Raw genomic sequence first — 26,007 nt, forward strand, 5'->3', positions numbered from 1 at the left:
GTTTTAATGCTCTGTGTAACAAAATAAAATAAATTAAAAAAAAGGTAAATGTACTCATAGGCCAAGCATATGTAAATCTCAAAGAACATCAAATGGTGTCAAAGGCCTTCTGGATATCAAGAAATGCCATGATGAGGTGCTGTTTTTTAATGAACGTATTCTGGATGTTTGCTTCAACTTTGACCATGAAATCTAAGGAGAATCTGTTTTTCTGAACTCCACACTGATTTTGGCTCATTAAATATACGATTCCAGATACCACATAAGGCCTGTTGTGGATCATTTTCTCAAAGGTTTTGCCAAGATGGATGGTGAGAGAGATTAGTTGGTAATTATTCAGATGCATTTTGTCCTTTTCTGGTTTGGAGAAACCAGAACAACTGGGTTTTACAAGGGGATGGGGTAGTAATTTTTGGAGAGAATCTGACTGAAGAAAATCAGCAAGAAATAAAGGGAGATGGTATTTAATTGTTGTAATGTGATATAGAATATCCCATCAGGACCAACAGCATTGTTAGCTATTTAATGATTCCTGCAACTCTGACATTGCAAATGGTTGGTTATCAAGGCAGTGAGTGATTTGTGTTAAAGTTTATTTTCTATCTCTTTGCTATTTATTTAGCTTTTTTGAAAGCTCCATCATATGCGTTCACTGCAGATAGTTGTGACAACATTTCTGCAGAGGCATTCGCTATTTCTTTGGGTGATGACATATCTTGCCCATTCCAACTGAGGATTGGGAGAGGGGTTGGTGATGACTTTCCATTTAATTATTTTCCAAATCAGTTGGGTATCAATTTTATTGGTAATAGTGAATACAAATTGAATCCAAGACTCCTTTCTTGCCTTTCTTACTAACTGGAGGACTCTGGCTCTAGATCTTTTATAGTTAATGAGGTTATCAGTTGTAGAGTGTTTGCAAAATAAATTTCTTGCTTTTTTTTTTTTCGATTTGTATTCATTCATTCTGTATTCCACTAGTTGTTAGTATATTTCTGGTATCCTTCATGTGACTGTGGTGGTATTTCAACACTCACTAATGCTATTATCTGCTGTAGTACATGTTCACTTACATAATTTTCACATGAACGAGCATTTGGTGAATTTTCATTTTGCTTGATTTTCAGTTTCAAGTGTAGTTGTAGTTTGGATTTGATAAATTATAGGGTGGTCACTGCTGAAGAGGTCATCCAACACCAAACAGTCAATGCTTAGATACAATACAGTGAAACAGATGGAAAGGATGATAGCAGAGGTCCAACCCGTAGGAAAGTGAACATGCATATGGGAAGCAGTGTTAAGTATAGAAAGGTTGTGCTTGTCAAGTATTGTTTCAAGCAGTTTATCTCACTTTCCCATTTGAAGTGATCCCTAAAGGGGGTGGTTTCCATTAAAACTGCCTAGAAAACAGATTGGAATTAGTATCTGCAGAATGAGGTAATCTAAATCTGTTTCAGGTATAAGGGTGATTTGGTTGACTGTAAGGGTAAATGTGTACTTATAAATAGCAGAGAAGGCATAATACAAATAGCAGAAGACTACTATAGAAAAATTATACATGGAGAGAGGGAATGATGCCAGCTGTGGGGAAGATGGTCACAAATTAGCAACACATATGACAAACCCGATATTCTTCCTGATGAGGTAGAACATGCATTGAAGAAAATGAAGAATCAGAAAGCCCCATGGGAAGATGAAGTTACTGTAGAGTTGTTAAAATTGGGAGGAAAAGACATAACACAAAAACTGGCAAGGCTCTCTTCACAAAGTGCATTAGAAAAGGTGTGACGCCTAAGCAGTGGAATAATGCAATCATAGTTTTGCTGCATAAGAAAGGAGATAAATCAGAAATTGGAAATTATAGACCAATTAGCTTGTTATTCCACATCTACAAGCCATTCACAAGGGTCATTACTAACAGATCAGAAAGAATACTTGATGAGAATCGACCGAAAGAGCAAGCTGGCTTTAGGACAGGATTCTCAACTATGGATCACCTTCATGTAATATCATAGCTAATGGAGAAAGCAAATGAATACAAAACAGCATTATGCCTGGCATTTGTGGATTATGAAAAGGCATTTGACTCCATTCAGCATAAGGCAATGTTTTGGGCACTGGAAAGACAAGGCATAAATACCCCATATATTATGATTTTGAAGAAAATATATGAGAACACTACCTCCTTTATTAGACTAGAAAAAGACAGTAGGAAATTTAAAATTGAGAAAGGAGTTTGACAAGGAGACACAACATCTCTGAAGCTGTTTACTGCTGCCCTTGAGGAAGCTTTCAGAAGATTAGACTGGTTGCAGAAAGGAGTCAATGTGAATGGAGAGTACCTAAACCATTTACAATTTGCAGTTGACATTGTGGTCATAAGCCATGATCCCAAAGAATTAGAGGAAAATCTTAATCAGTTATGCACAGTTAGTAAGGATTTTGGACTAAAGATGAATATAGCTAAAACAAAAGTAATGATGAAAGGGACATAATGATTGAAGGAGCAGTAATTAAAAAGGTGGAGTCATATACTTATCTGGGACAAGTTATTAGCTGTAATAATGATAAATGGCTGGAAGTCAAGAGCAGAATAAATTTTGGATGGATAGCATTCAGGAAATATAGTCACATACTGAAGAGCAACATCCCAGTTTGTCTGAAACATAAAATAATGAAGCAATGTATACTCCCCACCATGACTTATGGAAGTGAAACTTGGAAACTTACCAAAAGAATGGAAGAGAAGCTGAGAACTACACAGCGAAGAATGGAAAGAATTATATTGGGAATCAGACTGTTAGATAAGAAGAGAAACACATGGATTAGGCAGAAAACTCAAGTAAAGGACATTCTTATCAAAACTAAAGAACTAAAATGGTCTTGGGCAGGACACATAGCTCGAAGACATGATGACAGATGGACTAAGAAAATAACAGAATGATACCCAAGAGGAGCTAGAAGAAAACCTGGAAGACAAATGGGTAGAAGTAACCCCAGAGAAATGTACCAACTGTGTGGTACTACACTTAAGGTGTTAGAAAATGAAAAAGATCTGGGAGTAATTGTGCAGTCAGATATGAAGTTTTCTGAGCAATGCAGACAGGCTTCCAGGGCAGGTCATGGGGTGTTGTCAATGATATACAGGAATTTTGCTAGCAGGGAAAAGGAGGTGATTGTCCCTTTGTATAAGGCAATGGTCAGGTCACACCTCGAGTACTGCGTGCAGGTCTGGAGGGCTTCATTTTAGGAAGGATGTAGATTTGCTTGAGCATGTACAGAGAAGGTCAACAAGATTGGTGAGGGGAATGAAGGGATCCTCTTACCAGGAGAGGCTTAAGTTCCGCAAATTGCAGCAGCTGGAGACTAGGCACCTGTGAGGTGATCTGATTTAGGTGTATAAGGTCTTGAATGGGTTGAGCATGCTGAATTCTAATGGGATTCTTCCACTTGTTCAGATTACAAACTTATGGGGGCATAAATTGAAATTGAGGAAGGACAGATGTAGAATAGATGTGCGGAAATTTGCCTTTAGCCAGCGGGTGGTTAATTGCTGGAACAAAGTTCTATCTCTCATTGTGGAAGTTGATAGGTTAAATAAATTTAAGGAGCAGCTGAACAAATAATTAGAGGGGATTGTTTTGTAATTTTTTATTTTATTTTATTTTATTTTTTTTTGGCTGATGCTGTTTATCTTCAACAATTTCTCCTCCACTTTACTCTCAGTTATTACAAGATTATCTAGCTTACTGCCAGATTTGAATACACATCTGGCATTCCCTCCCTGAATAACTCCTCATGTGTGAACGTCGACGCAAAATATTCATTTAATGTTAGCTACCTGAGCAGAATCATCAACAGTTGAACCATCAATATCAAGTGGAATGATCTGGTTCATCCCCTTCTTTCTTGAGTTTACATAAGTAAAGAATTCTTTGCTGTTTTTCTTTGTATCCTTTGCCAAAGATTTCTCATAATCTGCCTTCGCCTGCCTAACCTCCTTTGTAACTTGGTTACAGACCAGCTTATATCTATCATAGGCTTCTGTGTCACATGTTAATTTATATGTTGTTGTTGTTGTTATTTGGTTTTTAGGAGCATTAGCAACTAAGGCCATATTGCTCCGGAATATGCGGTGGTCATTCCCTGAATGACCTTTCCGCATCCTCCGTATTTGGTGGTGACGGGCTCGAACCCCGGTCTAATCAAGAAGCGTGTGCTACGCACTGCTGCTCCTTCCCACCTGGTAATTTATATGTATCCCATGCATTTTACTTCTCTGTCACATGTCTAATTAGTTCATCTGACATCCATTTAGGCCTAAATCTTGAACAATATTTCTTTGTTGGTATGAAAAGGCTAGTAGCTTCCAAGATTAATTCTTTGAATGATTCCCATCTTGAATTTGTTGTTGGTAGCATCATCAGTTCGTCCCATGGTATACAATTTAAATACTGTCTCAGACCACCGTAGTCACCTTTACGAAAGCAATACCCCTTCCCTTTACCCCTAATGGTAGTTACCTCTGAGTAACTCCCACTTCAGAACACTGTGATCACTGCCACCTAGTGGTTCATTTATCTGCAGATTCTTAATGCATGAAGAATCACTACTGATAATCAAATCAAGGGTATTACTCCCTCTAGTTGCCTCCCGAGCATGCTGATGTAGAAAACAATCATCCAATAAATCCACAAAAGCCTTGCTACTGTGTGAGTGACCAGCCCCCAAATTCCAGTCAATATCCAGGAAATTAAAATCCTCCATTATAAGACTCTCTGATTTACTGGCCCACTCTATTTCTCTGCACAATTGCTCATTATATTCATCAGATTCATTAGGCCTATAACACACACCTACTCTTATTTTTCCTTTCCCAGTGCTTATGTCACACCAAATAGACTCAACATTGCACTGTCCACACACATCAATTGGATGCACTTCCTTAGATTTTATGTGTTTCTTAACTAACAGCATAACCCCTCCTCCCTTCCTGTGCTGTCTATCCTTTCTGTACACATTGTACTCCACAAATTCCAGTTTTGCACTGCTTATGTCTGTGTGACACCATGTCTCTGATATTCCAACAATATCTGCCATTGATGTCTTGACTAGCACACTTCAAGCTCATCAAATTTATTAACTATACTCCTAGCATTGGTGTACATGCAAGTATACATGCACCTGTTTCTACTCTTAGTTACCCTAACACAGCCCATGTATTTACTTGTTCCACTATGACTCCCAGCAGTCCTGGAAATTCCCATTGCCCTGCTTTCCAGGCTGCTGCTCAATTGCATTTCAATAGAAGTAGCACAAGAATCACTTTTACCTCTGACAGCAGCTACTATTAATCTATTAATCCGTGTATCCCCCAAAGCTAGCAGTTTCTGACTCACCTAACTCTGCCTCGATAGTATCAGAAAATAATCTTGCACCCTTTCTATTTAAGTGTATCCCATCCCTGTAGAAGCAGTCTCTCCTGTTAACAAGCACAGACCAAGCTGAGAAAAATTCTACCCCTTGAGCCTTGCACCATCTCTCCAGGGAAGAATTGATTGACAAGGCTCTCATCATATACTCCGTCCTATCGTGTCTGGGCAGAATTGTAGACACTTTCAAATTCAATCCTAACTCACGGCTTTTTTTCAGCATTATCTTATACTTGTTAAGTAATTCTGCTGGTCTCCTACTCTTAATATCATTATAGCCAATGTGTACAACAATATCACCCTTTGTGCCCTTAAAGGATGATATCTGCCCTACGTCATCAACCTTTCCCCCTTGCAGACATACCCTGGTCCTGTTCCATCTATCCTTTTTGCACAATATGTTTCCTGTTTCCTTGAAAGTAGAGTCACCTATAACAACTAGTTAATTTGGGACCAACGCATTCTGCCTTGAGGTTTGCCGCTGTGTTGCTTGATGTTCAAGTGCAAGCTCTGGCATTGATGTGGACAGCTGAGAGCTTGATGGGCCCCTCAATTTAAATCCTTTGAGGGCATCCACCCTATCCTTCAAGCTCTCATATAAGCCCATAACAATGCCAAGTTGGCGCCTGATTTCCTCGCACTCCTTACATCATGCACACACACACAAAGACATTCCCCTTGGCAATTGAATGTCCCATTTCTGATTTCTCCACAAACATCAAACAAGCAGTGCATTTCAATAGACTGTCATTCAGAGGACAACCGCCCCCCCCCTCAGTTCTCCCCTGAGCCACAGCACTTCCACTAGTTTGAGCCTTTTGCTTTGCTGCTTTGGTCTGGGTCATGATTTCTATTCAAGTTCAATAAAATTCCAACACAAAATATAATCCTAAACCTATAACACAATGCAGTTATAACACTATATATATGTATTTCGGTTTCGAATATTATCTCCGAGTTACGTTATATGACTTTCTTATTCCCTGCCAACTTATATGTATTAATTTATGATGTTACGTTTGTAATAACTAGGTTGCTATATTTATTTAGTTAAAAAAGTACAATTCAATTGACAATGAAATTTAATAAAATTAATAACCTTTACTGATTAATTGATACTACTATACTCGCTATCTAGTTTTCCATTAAACCTTATGCTATCTAGTTTTCCGTTAAACCTTACACTATCTAGTTTTCCGTTAAACCTTATGCTAGCACACATTGTATCGTATAACAATGGCGGCAAGTTACGAACAGTTAATCTACGGACACGAGGCATTATGTACTTTCCAAATCGCGCTATCTAAATTCAAAATAAACCACGGAGCTTGACTAGGTCTATAAGCTACTTATAGAAAATAATTTAATCTAACAATTAAGTCAATAAAGCGAATAAGTATAATTAAAAACTTCTCGCTTGCGGGAGCTGCAAAACCTGTCCACACATGGATTTAATACCCTTACCAATACTAAGTAATAACCTACAAAATCTTTATCTAAATTCAATTTAAACTAAAGTATTGTTACTAGGAATATAAAGCAACTCTAAAAAATAAATTAATATGCCAATATAAGTCAATAAAAAAGCAAAAACTTGTTATTTGCTGGAGCCGTAAAAACTTCGCCTGTTCACATGTACTCTTGCCACCATTGATGCTATCTAGATGAAAAATTCTCTACCTATTTTCAATAAAATGTGTGCTTCACCAATGCAGTCATCTATCAGATGAAGACATTTAATTGCATAAAAAATGCCCTCTGTTCATGTTTCACCTTTATAATGGGTTTTGTTAGTAGTGTGCACAAGAGGCGGTTTCAGCCAAGAATAGGTCATAAATTAATTTAAAAATTTTCATGTTTAAATTTTTAAGAGCAGTGACTCATCTTGATAAAATATATTCTATTAATAACCTAAGTGTAAATAAACCTAATTAATCACTGGCTATCAGCTTTTTTCCCCCATACACAGCTGAGCTTATTATCAGTAATTAACAAATCTCCCAGAGGAAAATTAAATACCTTCAGAAATAGTAAAACTTAAGGCCAGAAATTTATTAAAAAAAAATAAACAGAAAGTGGATTCTGTTCATGTACCAAGGCATCAGAATCAGGTGATACTTCAGGGACACCATCCAACAGGTGTGACTCAAAGATGCAGAATGAAAGATCATTGTTCAAATGAATTTCTATGAAAGGTGGTGAAAATCTCAGGCTGATTTGCCACTCCATTTTTGGGTAGTAACTAGTTTTATAACAATGGAATGGACCTAAAGGGCACTTCATTATTGTATTCCTCACTAACTACCATCTATATGTGACACTTCACATAAGTATTGAATGACAGTTCATCTTCTATTTTAGCATGGTGCCATTCTCCTTTTTAGATGAAAAATGGATTAATAACCATAGTGTACTACTGCCTTGCATATCTATTAGTGGATTAATGAATATACTGAGTTACATAAACATTACTTATATTAGTAATATATCAACTTCTATATCAATGCATATCTGAATATGCAAATAATAATTGTAAATAGTAAGGAGAGGGAAAGAAAACAAATAATATTTATATTCCTCTACCTGTGGTGTTTGAAGTTCCCCATTTTCTTTAACTTCTTTTACAATTAAAGATGGGAAAACACCAGTTATACCATTTATTTCTCCTTCCCACCATCCATCATCAACCTCATTAACCATCTTTCGAATAATTTTTATTAGTTGGCCTTCCTTAAAAGAGAGTTCTTCATCACAAGCTGCATCATAGTCAAACAGGGCTTGGCAGAAAGTTTCTGCGTGAAAAGAAAAAATATGAATTTAACAAATATTAATTAATAAAAGAAATTAACATTAGCAGATGTCAAGATATCAATTATTATTAGTATTAATAAGAAAATTAATATTAACAGATATTAAAATATAAATTATTCTACATATTAAGTTAATTTTAAGAACAAAGTTATATGAACTAGATAATGATAATGGTAAAAGCAGTAATAGTGAATTATATCATATTTTAATATTAACTTTTTTGAAGCAGCTAAATGTCTTATTATTCATTTCCAAACAGTATCTTTAATACAGTCTCTTTTACCTGCATTTATTGAGGCATGGGTTTGTACAGGTTGGCTATATTCATATAGAATTACTATTTCAGGTTGACTATAAAAAAATCTTATTCTCAACCACAGAATTTTCATAATGTATCTTTATGAAAATATTTATAAATTTACAATTGCAACGCAAAACAAATAACTAATGCCCACTATGAAGCAAAAGTAGTCATTCCAAAACAGACTTCCCTTGTTGGATGCATGTCTTAATTAATAAACTCAAAAGGAAATCTGTAGCTCTGCTACAGAAGATGTGAAAATATCTGTTTTCAACAAAATTAGATATAAGTTAAGATTTCTACAATACCGTGATTAGAGTTAGCAAAAACTTAAAATGCCGAAGTTTGTGAAAAGGAATATGTACTTAGTCAAAGCTTAATAAGAAGATGGCACTCACCTCAATAATCCATTATGGTTATATGGATTATGAAAGAGTGGTCTGGGAAATCTTTGATTGAAACTAAAATTGAAAGTTAAGAATTGTGATTAAGAAAGTATAATTTAATAAACTTAGCCCAGATGAAGGGGAAGTGCACCACATCATCCTCTAGTTGTCAATTATAATACTGTATAAATAAAATATCTTAAAATTAAAAAAGGAATAAGGCCAATAGTCGTGAACTATGGACTTTTGATAGATTCATCTTCAGTTGGCATTGAAATGAAGAGCAGAAGGTTGCTGTAGATCTTAAGTACCCGAAATGTTTTGCTGGACGTGTGGTAATTTAATTCGCATGAGATTCCAAAAGGAAGACAAGGAAACCGGAAGTTGTGTTTAAGATGTCAAGATCGGTGTTGAAACGGTACCATTCTATTATGAGGGTTTCATATAGAAGGAGTTTATAGTTTGAATTTAATTTGATAATGGTTATCGTGGCATCAACTGAGGGGTTGTGGTTATGAGTGTGTACGTGCTGAGACAGTTCAGTATTTCCTTGTTGTGTCCGGCAACTATTGACGTGGTAGTAGGCGCATGTCTTTTCGATGGTGGAAGATCCAAATTTATTAGTAGTGCTCCCAGTGTAACATGCATTACAATCGGGTTGACATTTGATTAAATAAACTATGTTATTGATGTCCTTAGTGTCATATATGCAGGTTTCTTTATATATGTTAAAAGGGGTTCCTAATTTATTGTAAGTAGAAAAAATTATAGAGACATCAGTGTTAGTAAAGATTTGACATAATCGATTTGATATTTTTATGATATTTTAACGTTGATCTAACACGCCTCATCCAGACTGCCTATCCCTTCCTAACTCCAATTATGAATGCTGACACAGTCAATAGACTGGTTCTGTTTACGAAAACTATTGTTAAATATTTTGTGACCAAACTGCATATTTTGTTTCTCCAAAAATGCCTTTCACATAACTCAATTCCTAAATTTGCCTGCATATGCACTAAATATGTTTGCAGTAAATATCCATATCTCACTCATCAATTTTCTTTAGCTATCATTAAAGAAGAGTTACGAAATAGATTTCGTAACAAACATAAGCTTTTACACCACATACATTACCTAAAATATAATATAAAAAGGAGCATGACCCCAGCAGAATGGATAGAGTTCGTTGATTTAAACAACATGTGCATTAATGTGGCAACCTATCAAGTCAGTCAAAAGCATTCTAAGAAATGGAATAGGCTTACTCAAGTACACCACAAACCTCGCACACCTTCCATCATTAATGTTTCATCCAAAGCATTCTCTCCCTCTGAACTCTCCAGCTTTGAGCGTGGTTTCAATTTCACAGTTAAAAGTAGACAATACCTTATAGAAAATCACATTACAGAACTACAAACTAAACTTGGGAACCACCCAGATAAAAACCACATTTTCCATGAAACTAATGCTGTCATAAACACCCATCTCACATCCCAGTCTAATATAACTAAACAACAACAAAGGTGGTAGATGACTTTCATCAAATGGTGAAATACCACCACTTTGCTTATTGGAGGCTTGAAGTGGTGAAACCCATGTTTAGTCTCTAGAGCAAAGTTTCTAGCATCCCCTTGCCCCATATGTCTCCTTCAACTCATGCACGGTACTAAGTACTATAAGTTTTGATACCTTTCGTGTTTGGGATTTTCATAAAAAAAAAATAATAATAATTAATATACGTAAGTTAAACAATAATCCCAATATTATTATCCAAAAAGCCGACACCACTCTAGATAAACGGGACTACGTAAATAAAATACAACAAATTATTTCTGACCCCCAAACCTATAAAATTGACAATAATTACACAAGTTCAAAGCTGAAAAACCAGTTAGATACCCTGCTTAGAAGGCTACGAGCAAATCATGAAATAAACTTACACACCTTACAACAAATAAGTATCAGTAACAACATCTTACCCCATATGTTTGGAATTATTAAGCTTCATAAACCTGACCACCCTTTACGGCTGATTGTTTCCTATAGTAAATCCACCTTTGCAAATTTATCTTCTTTCCTGGTCAAGATCATTTCTCCCCTTATGAAATTTTCTAAATTCCGAATCTATAACACATGTCAAGCCTTTGAACATATAAGCCCTATCGCGTTATCCAGAAATGATTTATTAGCTTCCTTTGATGTAGTGTCCCTATTCACTAATGTAGACCTTGATTACACTTTACAAGCCGTATGTGACCTCTTAACCTTGGACAATACCTTAGCGAGCCGGACTTCTCTTAACATTGACAGTATTCTCGAACTTGTTACTGTACTAGTCAAAGCTAGACACTTCTATTTTTAAGACCAAGTGCATGAACAGATTTTCGTACTCCCTATGGGTCTAGTAATTTTAGCTCCTTTATCTGAAATATACCTTGCCACAGTTGAACATCAAACTCTTCAACCATTTCCAGCAAATATTAAACTTTACATCCATTATGCAAATGATGTTCTAATAATTGGAGACCAAAACACCATCAAAAATCTTTTTTACCAGATTTCATTCAGTACACCCCAGATTAAAATACACCTTAGAATTAGGAACTAATAATGCAATTAATTTTTTTAACTTAACCATATATAAACAAAATAACAGGCTAAAGATGAAAAATCTATAGGATTTGGTTTTGGTTTGGTTTGGTTTTTAATGGCGCATTGGCAGCTATGGCCATAATGCGCCAAATCAAAAAATAAGACTAATACAAAAATATTGGTCAGCCTTAGAACAGGCTATCGTGTCAAAAAGGTAAAAATGATACAGTGGTTAAAGGTTATATAAAAGGTATAAAATATAAACTTAAATCTTTGTGTATAAATTGATCGACTGTAAAAAATTAAAAACATCAGACATGTTGTCTCTGTCACCTAAAATCTGACCGAGTGTAAAGGGTTCAGCCAGATTACTAAAACTGCTAGAAAAAGATTGTCTAAAAACAGGACATTCAATAAAAACGTGAGAGATAGTTAAAATGACGTTACACGTCTCGCACATAGGTGGGCCATCCGCCCTCAGCAAAAAGGAGTGTGTTAGATGGCTATGACCTATGCGGAGCCGAGCAAGAACAACTTCCTCTTTTCGGACCCTGCGTAGACTGGACTGCCATTGCATGATTACAGGCTTAATACGCTGTAGTTTATTCGCGGTCTGTCCGTGCCAAGAGTCTTGCCATTGGGAGTATAATTTACATCGTATTATTTGCCTGTAGTCTGTATAGGGGACTGACAGGCAATGACTATCCAGGGAAATGGCTGATTTGGCAGCGGTATCAGCTAATTCATTTCCCCGGATCCCAATGTGGCTTGGGATCCAGCAGAAGCGAATGTCAAATTCTGATTCAAAGGCAGAACATAGCATCTGCCGGATCCGTGACAGGACCGGATGAGAGTTGTACCTCATCGACACTAGAGCCTGTAATACGCTCAATGAATCACAGTAAATCATGTACCTTTGGTAATCGCTATTTATAATGAACTCAAGGGCTATTTCAATTGCATGCAACTCTGCAGTATAAATGCTAGCTTCTTGTGGGATCTTGAATGATAATGTCTTCTGAGGAAATACAACAGCAGATCCCACATAAGATTCTGACTTGGAGCCATCTGTATAGACTGGCAGAAAGTCAGAGTACTGCTCTCTATGCGATGCGAAGAGTTGCTGATAGACGGCCGCCGGTGTATTAGCCTTCTCCATGATCTTGAGGGAGAAGTCACACATTGGCAAATGTGCATACCAGGGTGGAAGGAGTTGCCTTGGTGACTGGGCAACATTGTTTACCATCATGTTTAGTTCATTTAATAGCCCTTGCATCCGAATACCAAAAGGTCTGTTGGCAGTCCGACGGGTGTTATAGAGATTTTCCAAACGTGGCTCAAAAACTGATGCCCATGTGGGATGATCAGGCAGGGCTTTCAATTTAAAGGTGTAATGTAAAGACAACTGCTTACGTCGAAAAGATAGGGATGGTTCATTTGCTTCGACGTAAAGGCTTTGGACTGGAGATGTGCGAAATGCTCCTGTGGCTATCCGAATGGCCTGATGGTGAACTGGATTTAACCACCGAAGTGCACTATCTCTAGCAGATCCATATACCTGGGACCCATAATCGAGTTTAGAACGGACAAGGGCTCAGTAAAGACGAAGAAGAGTAGAGCGATCTGCGCCCCATGATGTTGACGAAAGGGCACGAAGGATGTTAAGCCCTTTAACACACCTTGTCCTAAGCTGACGAATATGTTGAACAAATGTCAGCTTTTTTGTCGAAGATAAGTCCAAGGAACTTGACTTCTGCTACGACTGGGATGTTGTTTTGCCCAAGCCTTAAATCCGGTTCAGGATGAAGATTACGTTTGCGACAGAAGTGTACACAAACGGTCTTCTGTGATGAAAATCTGAACCCATTAGCCAATGACCAAGATGTAAGGTGGTCAATGGCTTTCTGCAGTTGCCTTTCAATGACCCTCATATTGCATGAGTGACAAAATATAGTAAAGTCGTCAACATAGAGGGCATTGTTTATTGTGGGCGGAAGTTGTTCCGTGATAGAGTTTATTTTGATTGCAAAAAGCGTGACACTTAGAACGGACCCTTGTGGGACTCCCTCTTCCTGACAGAACTCTCGAGAGAGAGTAGATCCTAAACGCACTTGAAAATGACGATTGGAAAGGAAGTTTTTGATAAAGAGAGGAAGGTTACCCCTAAGACCAAAGTTGTAGAGGTCTTTTAATATTCCAAATCGCCAGGCTGTGTCGTACGCTTTTTCAATATCAAAGAAAACTGATACCAGATGCTCGGATTTAATAAAAGAGTCACGAATGTATGTTTCAAGTCGGATTAAATGATCCAAAGTGGTTCTGTCTCTTCGGAAGCCGCACTGAGTCCTGGAAAGCAGGTCATTTGTTTCCAAATACCACACAAGGCGGGCATTAACCATTCTTTCCAGGACCTTGCACAAACAGCTTGTCAGAGCAATAGGACGATAGTTACTTGGATATCTAGGATCCTTTCCTGGTTTTGGGAAGGCAAGAACGATTGCTTTCCGCCAGAAATCCGGAAATTGTTTATCAAGAAAAATTCTGTTAAATAAAATTAATAAGTGATTTTTAGACTGTGGTGACAGATGTTTTATCATTTCGTAGTGGATGTCATCGGGCCCGACAGCACTTGCATGCGTAAGAAAGAGTGCTGCATTTAACTCTTCCTGTGTAAAGGGCTTGTTATATGGTTCGAGCCCTTTTGAAGAGAAATTTAATGGATGTTTCTCACGTTTTTCTTTCAAGGCCAAGAACTCTGGAGGGAATGATGTTGTTGCAGATATTTTCGCAAATGTTTCACCTAGAGTATTTACAACTGCAGTTCGGTCTGCAATTAGACATCCATTGTGCTCGAGAATCACCGAAGGGCACGGTAGGTATTTGCCCTTCATTTTCCGGATCTTGTCCCAGACTACTTTTGAGTTGGCAGTCTGGGTTATGGATGATGTAAAACGGATCCAAGATTTCCTTTGGCTCTGACGTTGGATATAACGTGCTTTTGCACGTGCACATTTAAAGGATATCGACGGAATATCCCCCAGGCTTTGTTTTGTGCCTTTTTTGCTGTTGTGCACTCTGAATTCCACCAAGGTTTAGGAAATAGTGGAAACCGGCTGGATGTTTTTGGGATTGCAATTGCAGCTGATTGGACAATACTTTCTGTAACGTACGTGACTGCATCATTGATATGTTCCCGACTGACTGTAGCGAGGTCAAGATTTGCCAGATGTTGAAAGGCATTCCAGTCAGCCTGATCAATCTTCCACCGTGGTAAACTAAATGGCTGACACGGTCTACCACTAGTTAAGGTGGTGATCACGGGGAAGTGATCACTTCCATATGGGTTTTCTTCCACCTCCCATATAGCTGAAGGAAGGAGGGAAGGGGAACAGATAGAAAGATCAATGGCAGAAAAAGTACGGGTAGGCATGTGGAAGAAAGTGTGTGTTCCCACATTGAGAAGGGAGAGGTCACTGTCATTGAGCATACGCTCTATGACTCGTCCCCTTCCGTTAATGTTAGTACTACCCCACAGAGTGTTATGTCCATTACAGTCCCCAAGAAATAATAAAGGGGGAGGCAATTGCGTGACGAGATCATCAAGGTCTTTCTGGAGGATGTCAATACCAGGTGGTAAATAAACAGAGCAAACAGTTAATAAAAACCCCACTTTAAGGCGAATTGCTACAGCCTCTACGTTGGTTGTAAGTTGCAAAGGCTGAAAGGGAATCTGGTTGCTCACGAGGATTGCAACTCCTCCATGGGCAGGACCATCCACAATTCTATCCTTACGAATGATGGTAATATTATGCATGGTGGGGTCATCATTTGCCTTTAAATATGTCTCCTGTATGCAAAAGCAAACTGGTTTGTGCTTTTGCAGGAGTGCCTTGGTGTTGTCAATATTTTGCCGGAATCCACGACAATTCCATTGTAGGAATTTAGCCATTATTTGGACTTGGTGGGTCCATCAGGCGGCTTCCGAGGTGCTGAGGGCTTAATTTTGTCAGTTTTGGATTTATCTTTTTTGGGGAAGAATGGACGCTGTCCCGTGTCCATTTCCTCCTCCGCAAAGAGTTCCAAAACTGACTCATCATGTACCTCCTTCTGCTCGATATCCATGTTTTCCTGGGTACTAGGTGTTACTTCCCCTTCCTTATTCTTTTCTTTTGATTTTGTTACTTGTGGAGCATTAAGAGGTACTGATATAGGAGTGGCAGCTGATTGGTCCTTCTGTGCAGGTTTTTGGGAGCTTAAGAGATAACGTGCGATGGGCGTAAATGATTCTTTTGGAGGGATGGACATGTCCATCTGAGTTCCAATGGAACACCTCCCTGCTACCTTCTGGGCGTAGGTAGGTTTGTTGATGTTTAGAGGTTTCACCGCTTTCCTTGCCTCCTGGTACGATATATTTAGCTCTGCCTTCAGCCGTTGAATTTCTTTTTCTTCCTTCCACCTCTGGCATGCCCTTGAATAGGCCGGATGTTCTCCCTCACAGTTAATGCAGGTGGGTTTAGTGGCTGAACATGCTGTTGTTTCGTGGTCCTTTGCACCGCACCGGGCGCATGCAAGGCTCCACGGCAGGCCATTTGAGAATGTCCATACTTCTGACATTTAAAACACCGTAAAGGGTTCGGAATGTATGGACGTACTGGACAGTTGATATATCCAGCTTTAATTTCATCAGGAGGTTTGGGAGAGTTAAAAGTCAGGATAACACTCCTGGTTTTAACAAGTTTCCCATCCCTACGCGCACTAATTCTCTTGACGGCTATAACTCCTTGAGGTTTCAGTTCCAAGCAGATTTCCTCCTCGGTTACGTCGAGAAGGTCCCATTCTGAAATGACACCTCTCGATGAATTCAGTGTTCTATGTGGTGTTACAGTAACGGGTACTCCTCCGATCGATGTTGCGCGGAGTAGCTGCTCGGATTGCCTGTCAGTTTTTGATTCAATTAAAAGGTCTCCAGAACGGAGCCTCTTAACAGATTTGGGTGAACCTGCTAACCCATCTAGCCCTTTTTGTATAAAAAAGGGTGACATTTTACCAATCGGTGTTTCATTGGTAGAGTGAATGATTAAAAATTTTGGAACAGGCCCTGTTGATATTTCTGTTCGCTGCCTCTTTATAGCTATAATGCTATCTGTATCCTTGTCAATGGTTTCAGATAGGGACCGGGTTGGGGCCCCTGAAGAAGTTTGTTTATCAGGATTCATAGAGATTTTTTACTTGTTCAGTGCCCGGGCTCCCCACCCACCACGGAGCCCAAAGGGACGCCCACTACCCGGCATGCAATAAATGCGCTCGGGAGTGGGACGCCAGGGCTACCCAGACACTATACCCGCACCGCTGCCAGCCTGAATCCTGTCCCTCGGACCATGAGGGTAGGGGCGTGGCATTGACACGGTTGACCCTCGCAGGCGAGCCTACTAGCCGATTGATCCTAGCCGGGCCTTCCAGGACCACCCGTCTTGTCGAAGCAGGGGCCAAAGTGGTGTATTGAAGCTGGGCCCCTCAACCACCAGGATCCCCCTTTCCGAATTTCCACGGGTCGCAGCGCACGGCAAACACGCCGGATTCCATTGATGTAAGCCTGGAACCTGGGCTGTGGGCGTTGGATCCCAGTGATGCTAGTCTGGGAGTCCAGCAGCATCACTGGGAGGTCCCCTCACCACGTACAGGTGCCCACGTCGAGGGGAATCTATAGGAAAAAAACAAATACAGGCCAATATATACATTTTCTTTCACTGCATCCCCTAAGTGTAAAAAAATCTGTTCTCAACAACCAAGTTTTTAATGCTTTTAAATACTGCAAATCGCAGGGTGATTTAGTTTTTGAGCTAAAATATCTTACTGAAAAATTCACAGTTAGAAAATATCCCATCAAACTCATCCAACAAATTATTTCAACTGTTAAAGGTAAGATTAGTAATTTAAATGTTTCTAATAACTCAGTTATAAAAAAATCCAATTCATCCAACATTCGCATTGTCCTTCCTTACCATTGGCAAACCACTAGACAATTACATAAAATCTTTACTAATACTGATGTCTCTATAATTTTTTTCTACTTGCAATAAATTAGGAACCCCTTTTAATAAATATAAAGAAACCCACATATATGACACTAAGGACATCAATAACAGTTTATTTAATCAAATGTCAACCCGATTGTAATGCATGTTACATTGGGAGCACTACTAATAAATCTGGATCTTCCACCATCACAAAGACACACACCTGCTACCATGTCAATAGTTTCCAGACACAACAAAGAAATACTGAACTGTCTCAGCATGTACACATTCATAACCACAACCCCTCAGTTGATGTCACAATAACCATTATCAAATTAAATTCAAACTATAAACTCCTTCTATATGAAACCTTCATAATAGAATGGTACTGTCTCAACACCAATCTTGATGTCTTAAACACAAAACTTCTGGTTTCCTTGTCTTCCTTTTAGAATCTCATACGAATTAAATTACCACACATCTAGCAAAACATTTTGGGTACTTAAGATCTATAGCAACTTTCTGCTCTTCATTTTAATGCCAACTGAAGATGAATCTATCGAAAGTCCGTCGTTCATGACTATTGGCTTTATTCCTTTTTTAATTTTAAGAACTAGAAACCATTTTATTTATACATTTATGTAATTGACAACCAGAGGATGATGTGGTGCACCTCCCCCTCCTCTGCACTAAGTTTTTTAAATTACACTTTCTTAATCACGATTCTTAACTTCCGATTTTCGTAGTCGCCATTATGAAAGCAAAAATCCCTCCCTTTACCCCTGATGGTAGCTTCCTCTATGAGTAAATCCCACTTCAGCACACTGTGATCACTACAACCTAGTGGTTCCGTTATCTGCAGATTCTTAATGCATGAAGAATCACTACTGATAATCAGATCAAGAGTATTACTCCCTCTAGTTGCCTCCCGAACATGCTGATGTAGAAAACAATCATCCAATAAATCCACAAAAGCCTTGCTAGTGTGTGAGTGACCAACCCACAAATTCCAGTCAATATCTGGGAAATTAAAATCCCCCATTATAAGACTCTCTGATTTACTGGCCCACTCTATTTCCCTGCACAGTTTCTTATTATACTCATCAGAGTCATTAGGCCTATAGCACACTCCTACTCTCAATTTTGATCTCCCAATGCTTATGTCACACCAAACTGACTCGACACTGCACTGTCCAGCGATGTTGACTGGCTTCACTTCCTTGGATTTTATGTCTTTCTTAACTAATAGCATAACCCCCCCTCCTTTCCTATCCTGTCTATCCTTTCTGTACACATTGTACTCCCCAAATTACAGTTCTGCATTCCTTATATCTGTGTGATACCACATCTCTGATATCCCAACAATATCTGCCTTTGATGTTTTGAGCAATACCTCAAATTCATCAAATTTATTTATCAAACTCCTAGCATTGGTGTACACGCAAGTATACATGCACCTGTTCCTATTCTTAGCTACCTGTACTGTTTACTTGTATCGTTTACTGTTTACTTGTACCACAATGACTCCCAGCAGTCTCTGAAATATCCTGCATCTTGTTTTCCAGGCTGCTGCTCATTCCAATAGAAGCAGTGCAAGAATCACTTTCACCTCTGCCAGTGGCTACTGTTAATCTATTAGTCATTGTATCCCCACAAGCTAGCAGTTTTCTGACCCACTTAACACTGCCTCGATAGCATCAGCAAATATTCTTCCACCCTTTCTATTTAAGTGTATCCCATCCCCGAATAAGCAGTCCCTCCTGTTAATAAGCACAGACCATGCTGAGAAAAATTCTACCCCATGAGCCTTGCAAATCTCTCCAGAGCAGAATTCATTGATAAGCCTCTTATCATATACTCCTTCCTATCATGTCCAGGCAGAATTGCAGACACTTTCAAATTCAATCCTAACTTTTTTACAACCCTGGCTTTTTTTTTGCCATTGACCTGTACTTGTTAAGTAATTCCGCTGTTCTTCTACTCTTAATGTCATTGGTGCCAACATGTACAACAATATCACCTTTTGTGCCATTGAAAGATTGTTATTGTTATTTTGGTTTTTAGGAGCATTAGCAACTAAGGCCATATTGCTCCGGTGCAGTGGTCATTCCCTGACCTTTCCGCATCCTCCGTATTTGGTGGTGACGGGCTCGAACCCCGGTCTAATCAAGAAGTGTGTGCTACGCACTGCTGCTCCTTCCCACCTGGCTACGGAGGCACCGCCACTGAAAGATGATATCTGCTGTACATTATCAACTTTTTCCTTTGGCTGACATACCCTGGTCCTGTTCCACCTATCTGTTTTGCATAATATATTCCCCGTTTCCCTGACAATAGAGTCACCAACAACAACTACTTTCTGTGGAACCAGCACATTCTGCCTTGGGGGTTGGTGCTGTGTTGCCTAATGTTCAAGTGCATGCTCTGGGGCGTCTCCGTAGCCAGGTGGGCAGGAACAGCAGTGCGTAGAGAACACTTCTTGATTAGACTGGGGTTCGAGCCCGTGACCACTAAAATACAGAGGATGTGGAAAAGTCAGGGAATGACCACCGCATATCCCCGGAGCAATATGGCCTCAGTTGCTAATGCTCCTAAAAACCAAATAACAAACAAACAACAACAAGCAAGCTCTGGCACTGATGTGGGCAGCTGAGAGCTTGATGGGCCCCAAATTTAAATCCTTCCAGGGCATCTATTCTGTTCTTCAAGCTCTCATAAAGACCCATAACAATGCTAAGTTGATGCCTAACTTCCTCACACTCCTTACATCAAGCACATACAAAGGCATCCTCCTTGGCAATATCATGTCCTGATAGTGCCACAAACATCAAACAAGCAGTACATTTCAAGAGGCTATGATTCAGAGGATAACCACCCCCCCTCAGTTCTCCCCTGAGCCACAGCACTCCCACTATCTTGAGCTTTTTGCTTTTCTGCTCTGAGGCATGATTTCGATTCAATTTCAATACAATTAAAAATATTACACTAAACTTATATCCCAATGCAGTAATAACACAATATATATATATATATGTGAAATTATGTAGAAGAATATGGAATATGAGGAATAGAAATAGAAAGAGTATCAGAACAGATTAATGCCATCAAAATAATGATTGAACATGACATTTTTCATTTTTTAAACTTAATACCAACTGGATAAATTGGAGGAATTGCATACAACTGGAACAATTTAATAAGAATTTAAAATATAAGTATTAAGAGTGAAAACTATACCCATGATGCCAAAGGGTCAAGTATTTAGGTAACCTAAGTTTGACTTCTTTGTTGTACCCTATAAATAAACACATAGATTATAATAAAATAGTAAAATTACAATGATGATGTAGGTAATTATTGATATTTGGATACATTGATGATATTTGGATACATCTATTAGAGTAATTTGAGGTCTATTACTATCCTTTTTCCTCTTCGCCTTAATTTTGGCATAAGCCTTTCCTTTTCACTACATAAATAAATTGCACTAATTAATAGTTGGTACTCACTTTTATTATTCTTGATTCACTTCTATTTTTTTATTAATAATTTTCACTGCTATCTGTCAGGCTAGCGGTTATTCTTTTTTGTTTAAAGAAATTAAACAAAACTGATAGAATATTCACAGTAAATGCTCAGTATATTTGAATCTAGAAAAACTGACAAATGACAAACAGAAACAGATAGCCTCAGCTAATTTATTGATGGGATATATTGAGTGAAGCTAGCCCTTGTTAACATTCCATTCAATGTATCCAAATATCAGTAATTAGCTACATCATCATTGTAATTTTACTATTTTATAATAATCTATGTGTTTATTTATAGGGTACAACAAAGAATTCCAACTTAGGTTACCTAAATACTTGGCCCTTTGGCCTCATGGGTATAGTTTTCATCCCTAATGCTTATATCCTAAATTCTAATTAAATTGTTCCAGTTGTATGCAATTTCTCCAGTTGGTACTGAGTTTAAAAAATAAGGATATATATTTATAATGCATGATTTCTTGCAACTGCATTGACCCATAAATATTAGTTACAGTTACTCAGTTACTGTCGTTTTAACTTTCTTTTTTATCACTAATATAAATATATATATATTTCAGTATTGAGTTTTATCTCCTACCAAGTTAACATTATAAATTTTTTCATATCGCCTATCAAGTTGAAGTTATATGTATTAAGTTAAAATACTATGTTTGTAAAATCTATGTGGATATAATGTCATAATGTATTAAGTTAAAACATAATGTTTGTAAAATCTAAGTAGTTGCCTTAAGGTACTACATGGCCTCTATTAACTGGGTAGATATCGCGCAGAGAATGAATACAATTGAACTGTGGTATGCTTTTAAAACATTAATCACAGATGCCTTGAATGCGTATATACCATTAAAAAAATACTCCACGAGAAGGGTTCCAAGTTGGATGAATAGTGAAATTGCCACATTACTTGAGCAGAAAAAGGTGGTATGGAAAAGTTACAGAGCAATAAAAAGTACTGAAGCCTATAACAGCTACAAGGTGATGTGTAATAGAGCCACAGAAAAGGTTCGACAGGCAAAGGCAGTTTATGAGAAATCACTAGCAAACAGAGCAAAGAGGGGGGGATAAAGAATTCTTCACATATATAAATGCCAAGAAGAGCAGGACAAACCAGATCGGACCTTTACGTAAGGGAAAGGGGATAGTAATAAATACACCAGCTGCCGTTGCAGATGAACTCAACAGTTATTTTGCATCGATATTTACAAATGAAAAGCCTTTTGTGGCAATGGGAAATTGTGGGAGCGAAGTTAAAAAATATGTAATTAATGATATTGAAATTTCGCAAGATTATTTAATGAAAAAACTTTCAAGCCTACAGACCAGTAAGGCTCCTGGAGTTGATGGAATATACCCTATAATCTTGAGAGAGGCGGCAAGCGAGTGCATTGAACCACTGAGGCTGGTTATGCGAGCATCACTAGACTCTGGGGAGATTCCCTTGGATTGGAAAAGTGCAAATGTATCTCCCATACATAAGGGTGGCTCTAAAAGTGAAGTGGGAAATTATCGACCTGTCAGTCTGACTTCAGTAGTAGGGAAAATCATGGAGGCAATGATCAAGGGTGGAATTCAGGATCATTTGGATCGAATTGAAATTCTCAAGGATACTCAGCATGGTTTTGTAAAGGGAAAATCATGTTTAACAAATCTGGTTTGCTATTTCGAAAGGGTCACTCACGAGCTGGATTTAGGGAATAATTTTGACATTGTTTATTTAGATTTCAGCAAAGCTTTTGACTCAGTCCCACATGAGCGGTTGCTTTATAAGCTGGAACAGGTTGGAATCACTGGGAAAATCCTTAGATGGATAGAAGGATGGCTTCAGGGCAGGAGGCAGAGGGTTGTGATAAATGGCTATTCCTCAGATTGGGTTGATGTAAGAAGTGGGGTTCCCCAAGGATCAGTATTAGGACCACTGTTGTTTTTAATTTTCATAAACGACATTGATGAAGGGATAGAGGGCGTGATGTCTAAATTTGCAGATGATGTTAAAATTGGTAGAGTAGTTAATGATCACTGTCAAGCTGAGCTTCTTTAGAGAGACCTAGATAGACTTCAAGAATGGTCAGAAAAATGGCAGCTGTGCTTTAATCCAACAAAGTGTAAGGTATTACACCTGGGAAACAGTAATCCCAAAATAACTTATTCACTTGGTGGAGTTCAACTAAACCCAGTGCTGGAGGAAAGGGACTTGGGTGTTACGATACGGTCAGACATGAAATTCTCTGAGCATTGTAAACAGGTTGCAAGGAAGGCCCATGGTGTCCTATCGATGATCTATCGAACTTTTGCAAGTAGAGATAGGGATGTGATAATCCCATTATATAAGGCTTATTTTAGACCACACTTGGAATACTGTGTTCAAGTATGGAGACCGCACCTAAAGAAAGACATCGAGCTTCTTGAAAGGGTGCAAAGAAGGGTAACTCGCCTGGTGAGATTGGCAAAAGGGCGTCCTTATGAAGAAAGACTTCGAATATGTGGGTTGCAGAGTTTGGAAACTAGACACCTTAGAGGAGATTTGATTGAGGTGTTTAAGGCTCTGAGAGGCATCAGTAAAATGAATGAGGACAAAATTTTCAAGATTATAAATGATGCTAGAACTAGGGGACATAAATTCAAGTTACGGGGGGAAATGTTTAGATTGGACTGCAGGAAGTTTTATTTTAGCCAGCGAGTTATAAATTACTGGAATAAGTTGCCTTCATGGGTGGTAGAGGCCGACAGTTTGGGGAAATTCAAAGGTCATCTGGATAGTACTTTCGGGTAAGGGAAGCGCATAGGATGATAGGATTAACTTCCTTTTTATTTATTTTTTATTTCATTTTATTATTTTTATTTATTTATTAATTATTATTATTTATTTATTTATTTAATTTTTGTTTTTATCATTGTTTTGTTCGGATTTTTTTTTTTTTTTTTTTTGGCTGGTGCAGCATAAGCCATAGGCTTTCTTGCACCATACGGCCGTTACTAATACTAATAGTTATAATAGATAATAAATTTAACCCTCTATTACCACCTCATTGTTAAAACTCTTGTGCTAGCTATTTGCAATATTATATCTATGCAAAATCACCAATTCTAAAAGCTCTATGGATACTACTGTCATACATTATGTGACAAGTTAAATTATTAAAACATGTAAGTTATCTCAGATTTAAAAAATACAGCACCCTCATTTCAATGATTTCATTTTAGTACAATGACCAAAACTATTGAATTTGAATTTTATGCAAACTTATTTTTTTTTACTGGCTTACCTTTAATGGCATCAAAAACAGGAACAGCAACTTGCTCAACTGAAACAGGAAACGGTTCCTCTTCTTCTTCAGGCATGGTATAATCTACTGAAGAGAAGGAGACGGCAGGCTGAATGGAGGACGAATTCTGTTGTCCATCAACAACCTCTACATAGTTTTGAGGTATAAGTCCCTCCTCTCCTTTGTAGTTCCTTGCCTTAAAAAAAAGAATAATAATTTCTCTGAAGATTCTACAAAATACAATGCCAAAATATATATAAAACTTATGTTTTCAGCAGCCTATATTTAATATCATTGTTATGTCTTTCTTTTGAACAATTTATGTTCAGAGTACTCTGGAGTTTATGTGACTGATATCCTCTGGTAACATAGGATATGGTCCTTCTAAATGATTTTTTTTATCCCTTCCTTTTCAAGATATATTTTAATTAACTCTTCTAATAGAGAAGTTACATATATACGGTAATTAAAATCACGTCGCATTTTAGAGCAAAATGCCTCAGGTTGCATAGTGAGTTAACATGCTTACAAGTTAGTGCAAATAGTAGTAGTAGTGGCATGTGATGCAAGAAAGCAAGTGTATGAGCTTATGCAGTATCAGCCAAAAAAAAAAAAAAAAAATCACACCATTCCCTCCAAATGCCTGTCCAGTTCCTCCTTAAATTTATTCATCAAATGCATCAGATCTGCTCGCAGCTAACTACTAAATAGTTATAAGATTGGCATCATTATGTATATCTCATATTGTGAATACCTTTACAATGAATTGCCATGATATTGCACATCGAATAAGTAACTCTTCACCATAGGAGAAGACTATTGTTACTTATTCTCAGTGGATGCTACCACCCAGACAGCATCGTTTCGGAGCTGATTCAACATAGTGCAATATCATGGCAACTCATTGTGAAGGTATTCACAATATGAGATATACATAATGATGCCAATCTTATAACTATTTAGTAATTAGCTGCGAGCAGATTTGATGCATTTGCACTAGCATGTTAACTCACTACATAAGCGCCGACCGGGCTAGCCGAGTGGGTAAAGTACCTGCCCGGCAACCCAAAGGTCGCGGGTTCGATTCCCGCCTCGGGCTTGGATCAAAGTACTGCAAAAACCTTGGGAGGTGCAATATGGCCACAGAAGCCGATGCGCCAACAACTACCAAATCAAAAAAAAAAAAAAAAAACACTACATAAGCATGTTGACTCACTACGCAACTTGAGGCTTTTGCCCTAAAATGCGATGTAATTCAAATTACTACACACCATCAAGAATCTCTCATACTGTGGAGTTATATTTGGCAACTGCCTTGCCATCATTGGAATACCAGGGTGCCTGCCCGCCTACTTGTTGTTGTTGTTGTTGTATTTGGGTTTTCTGGCACAAGGGCCTCTTGGGCCATATTGTGCCTGTTCGATATTTGCTTATCACTAATTTCTCATGTTATTGTGATCATAGGCTATCATAAAGATTTATCTGTTTCAAATAAGTAAACAGTTCCTCCAAATTTGCATCATTGCCAAGAATCTGCAATAAGATAATCGGTTCCTTCAAATGGGATAGGGATGTAAAGGTTGATTTTCTGGTAGTTGAAAGTTGGGGACATTCAATGAGAATATGATATATTGTCAACTGAGACTGGCAC

General features: G+C 38.2%; 1 protein-coding gene across 1 annotated transcript in view; it reads right to left on the reverse strand.

Annotated features, from left to right (window-relative positions):
• Nucleotides 1-26,007, reverse strand: part of nwk (FCH and double SH3 domains nervous wreck) — a 505,896-nt gene that overhangs the window by 68,713 nt on the left and 411,176 nt on the right. The window contains exons 17-18 of the mRNA XM_090389564.1: nt 24,357-24,552; nt 8,016-8,224 (exon numbers count right to left, since the gene is read on the reverse strand). Coding sequence (XP_090245690.1) covers nt 8,016-8,224; nt 24,357-24,552 — 405 coding nt within the window. The remainder of the gene's footprint in view (nt 1-8,015; nt 8,225-24,356; nt 24,553-26,007) is intronic.

The sequence above is a fragment of the Mastigoproctus giganteus genome, chromosome 2, assembly GCF_048544385.1.
Source record: "Mastigoproctus giganteus isolate SK-2022 chromosome 2, ASM4854438v1, whole genome shotgun sequence".
Taxonomy (NCBI): Eukaryota; Metazoa; Arthropoda; class Arachnida; order Uropygi; family Thelyphonidae; genus Mastigoproctus; species Mastigoproctus giganteus.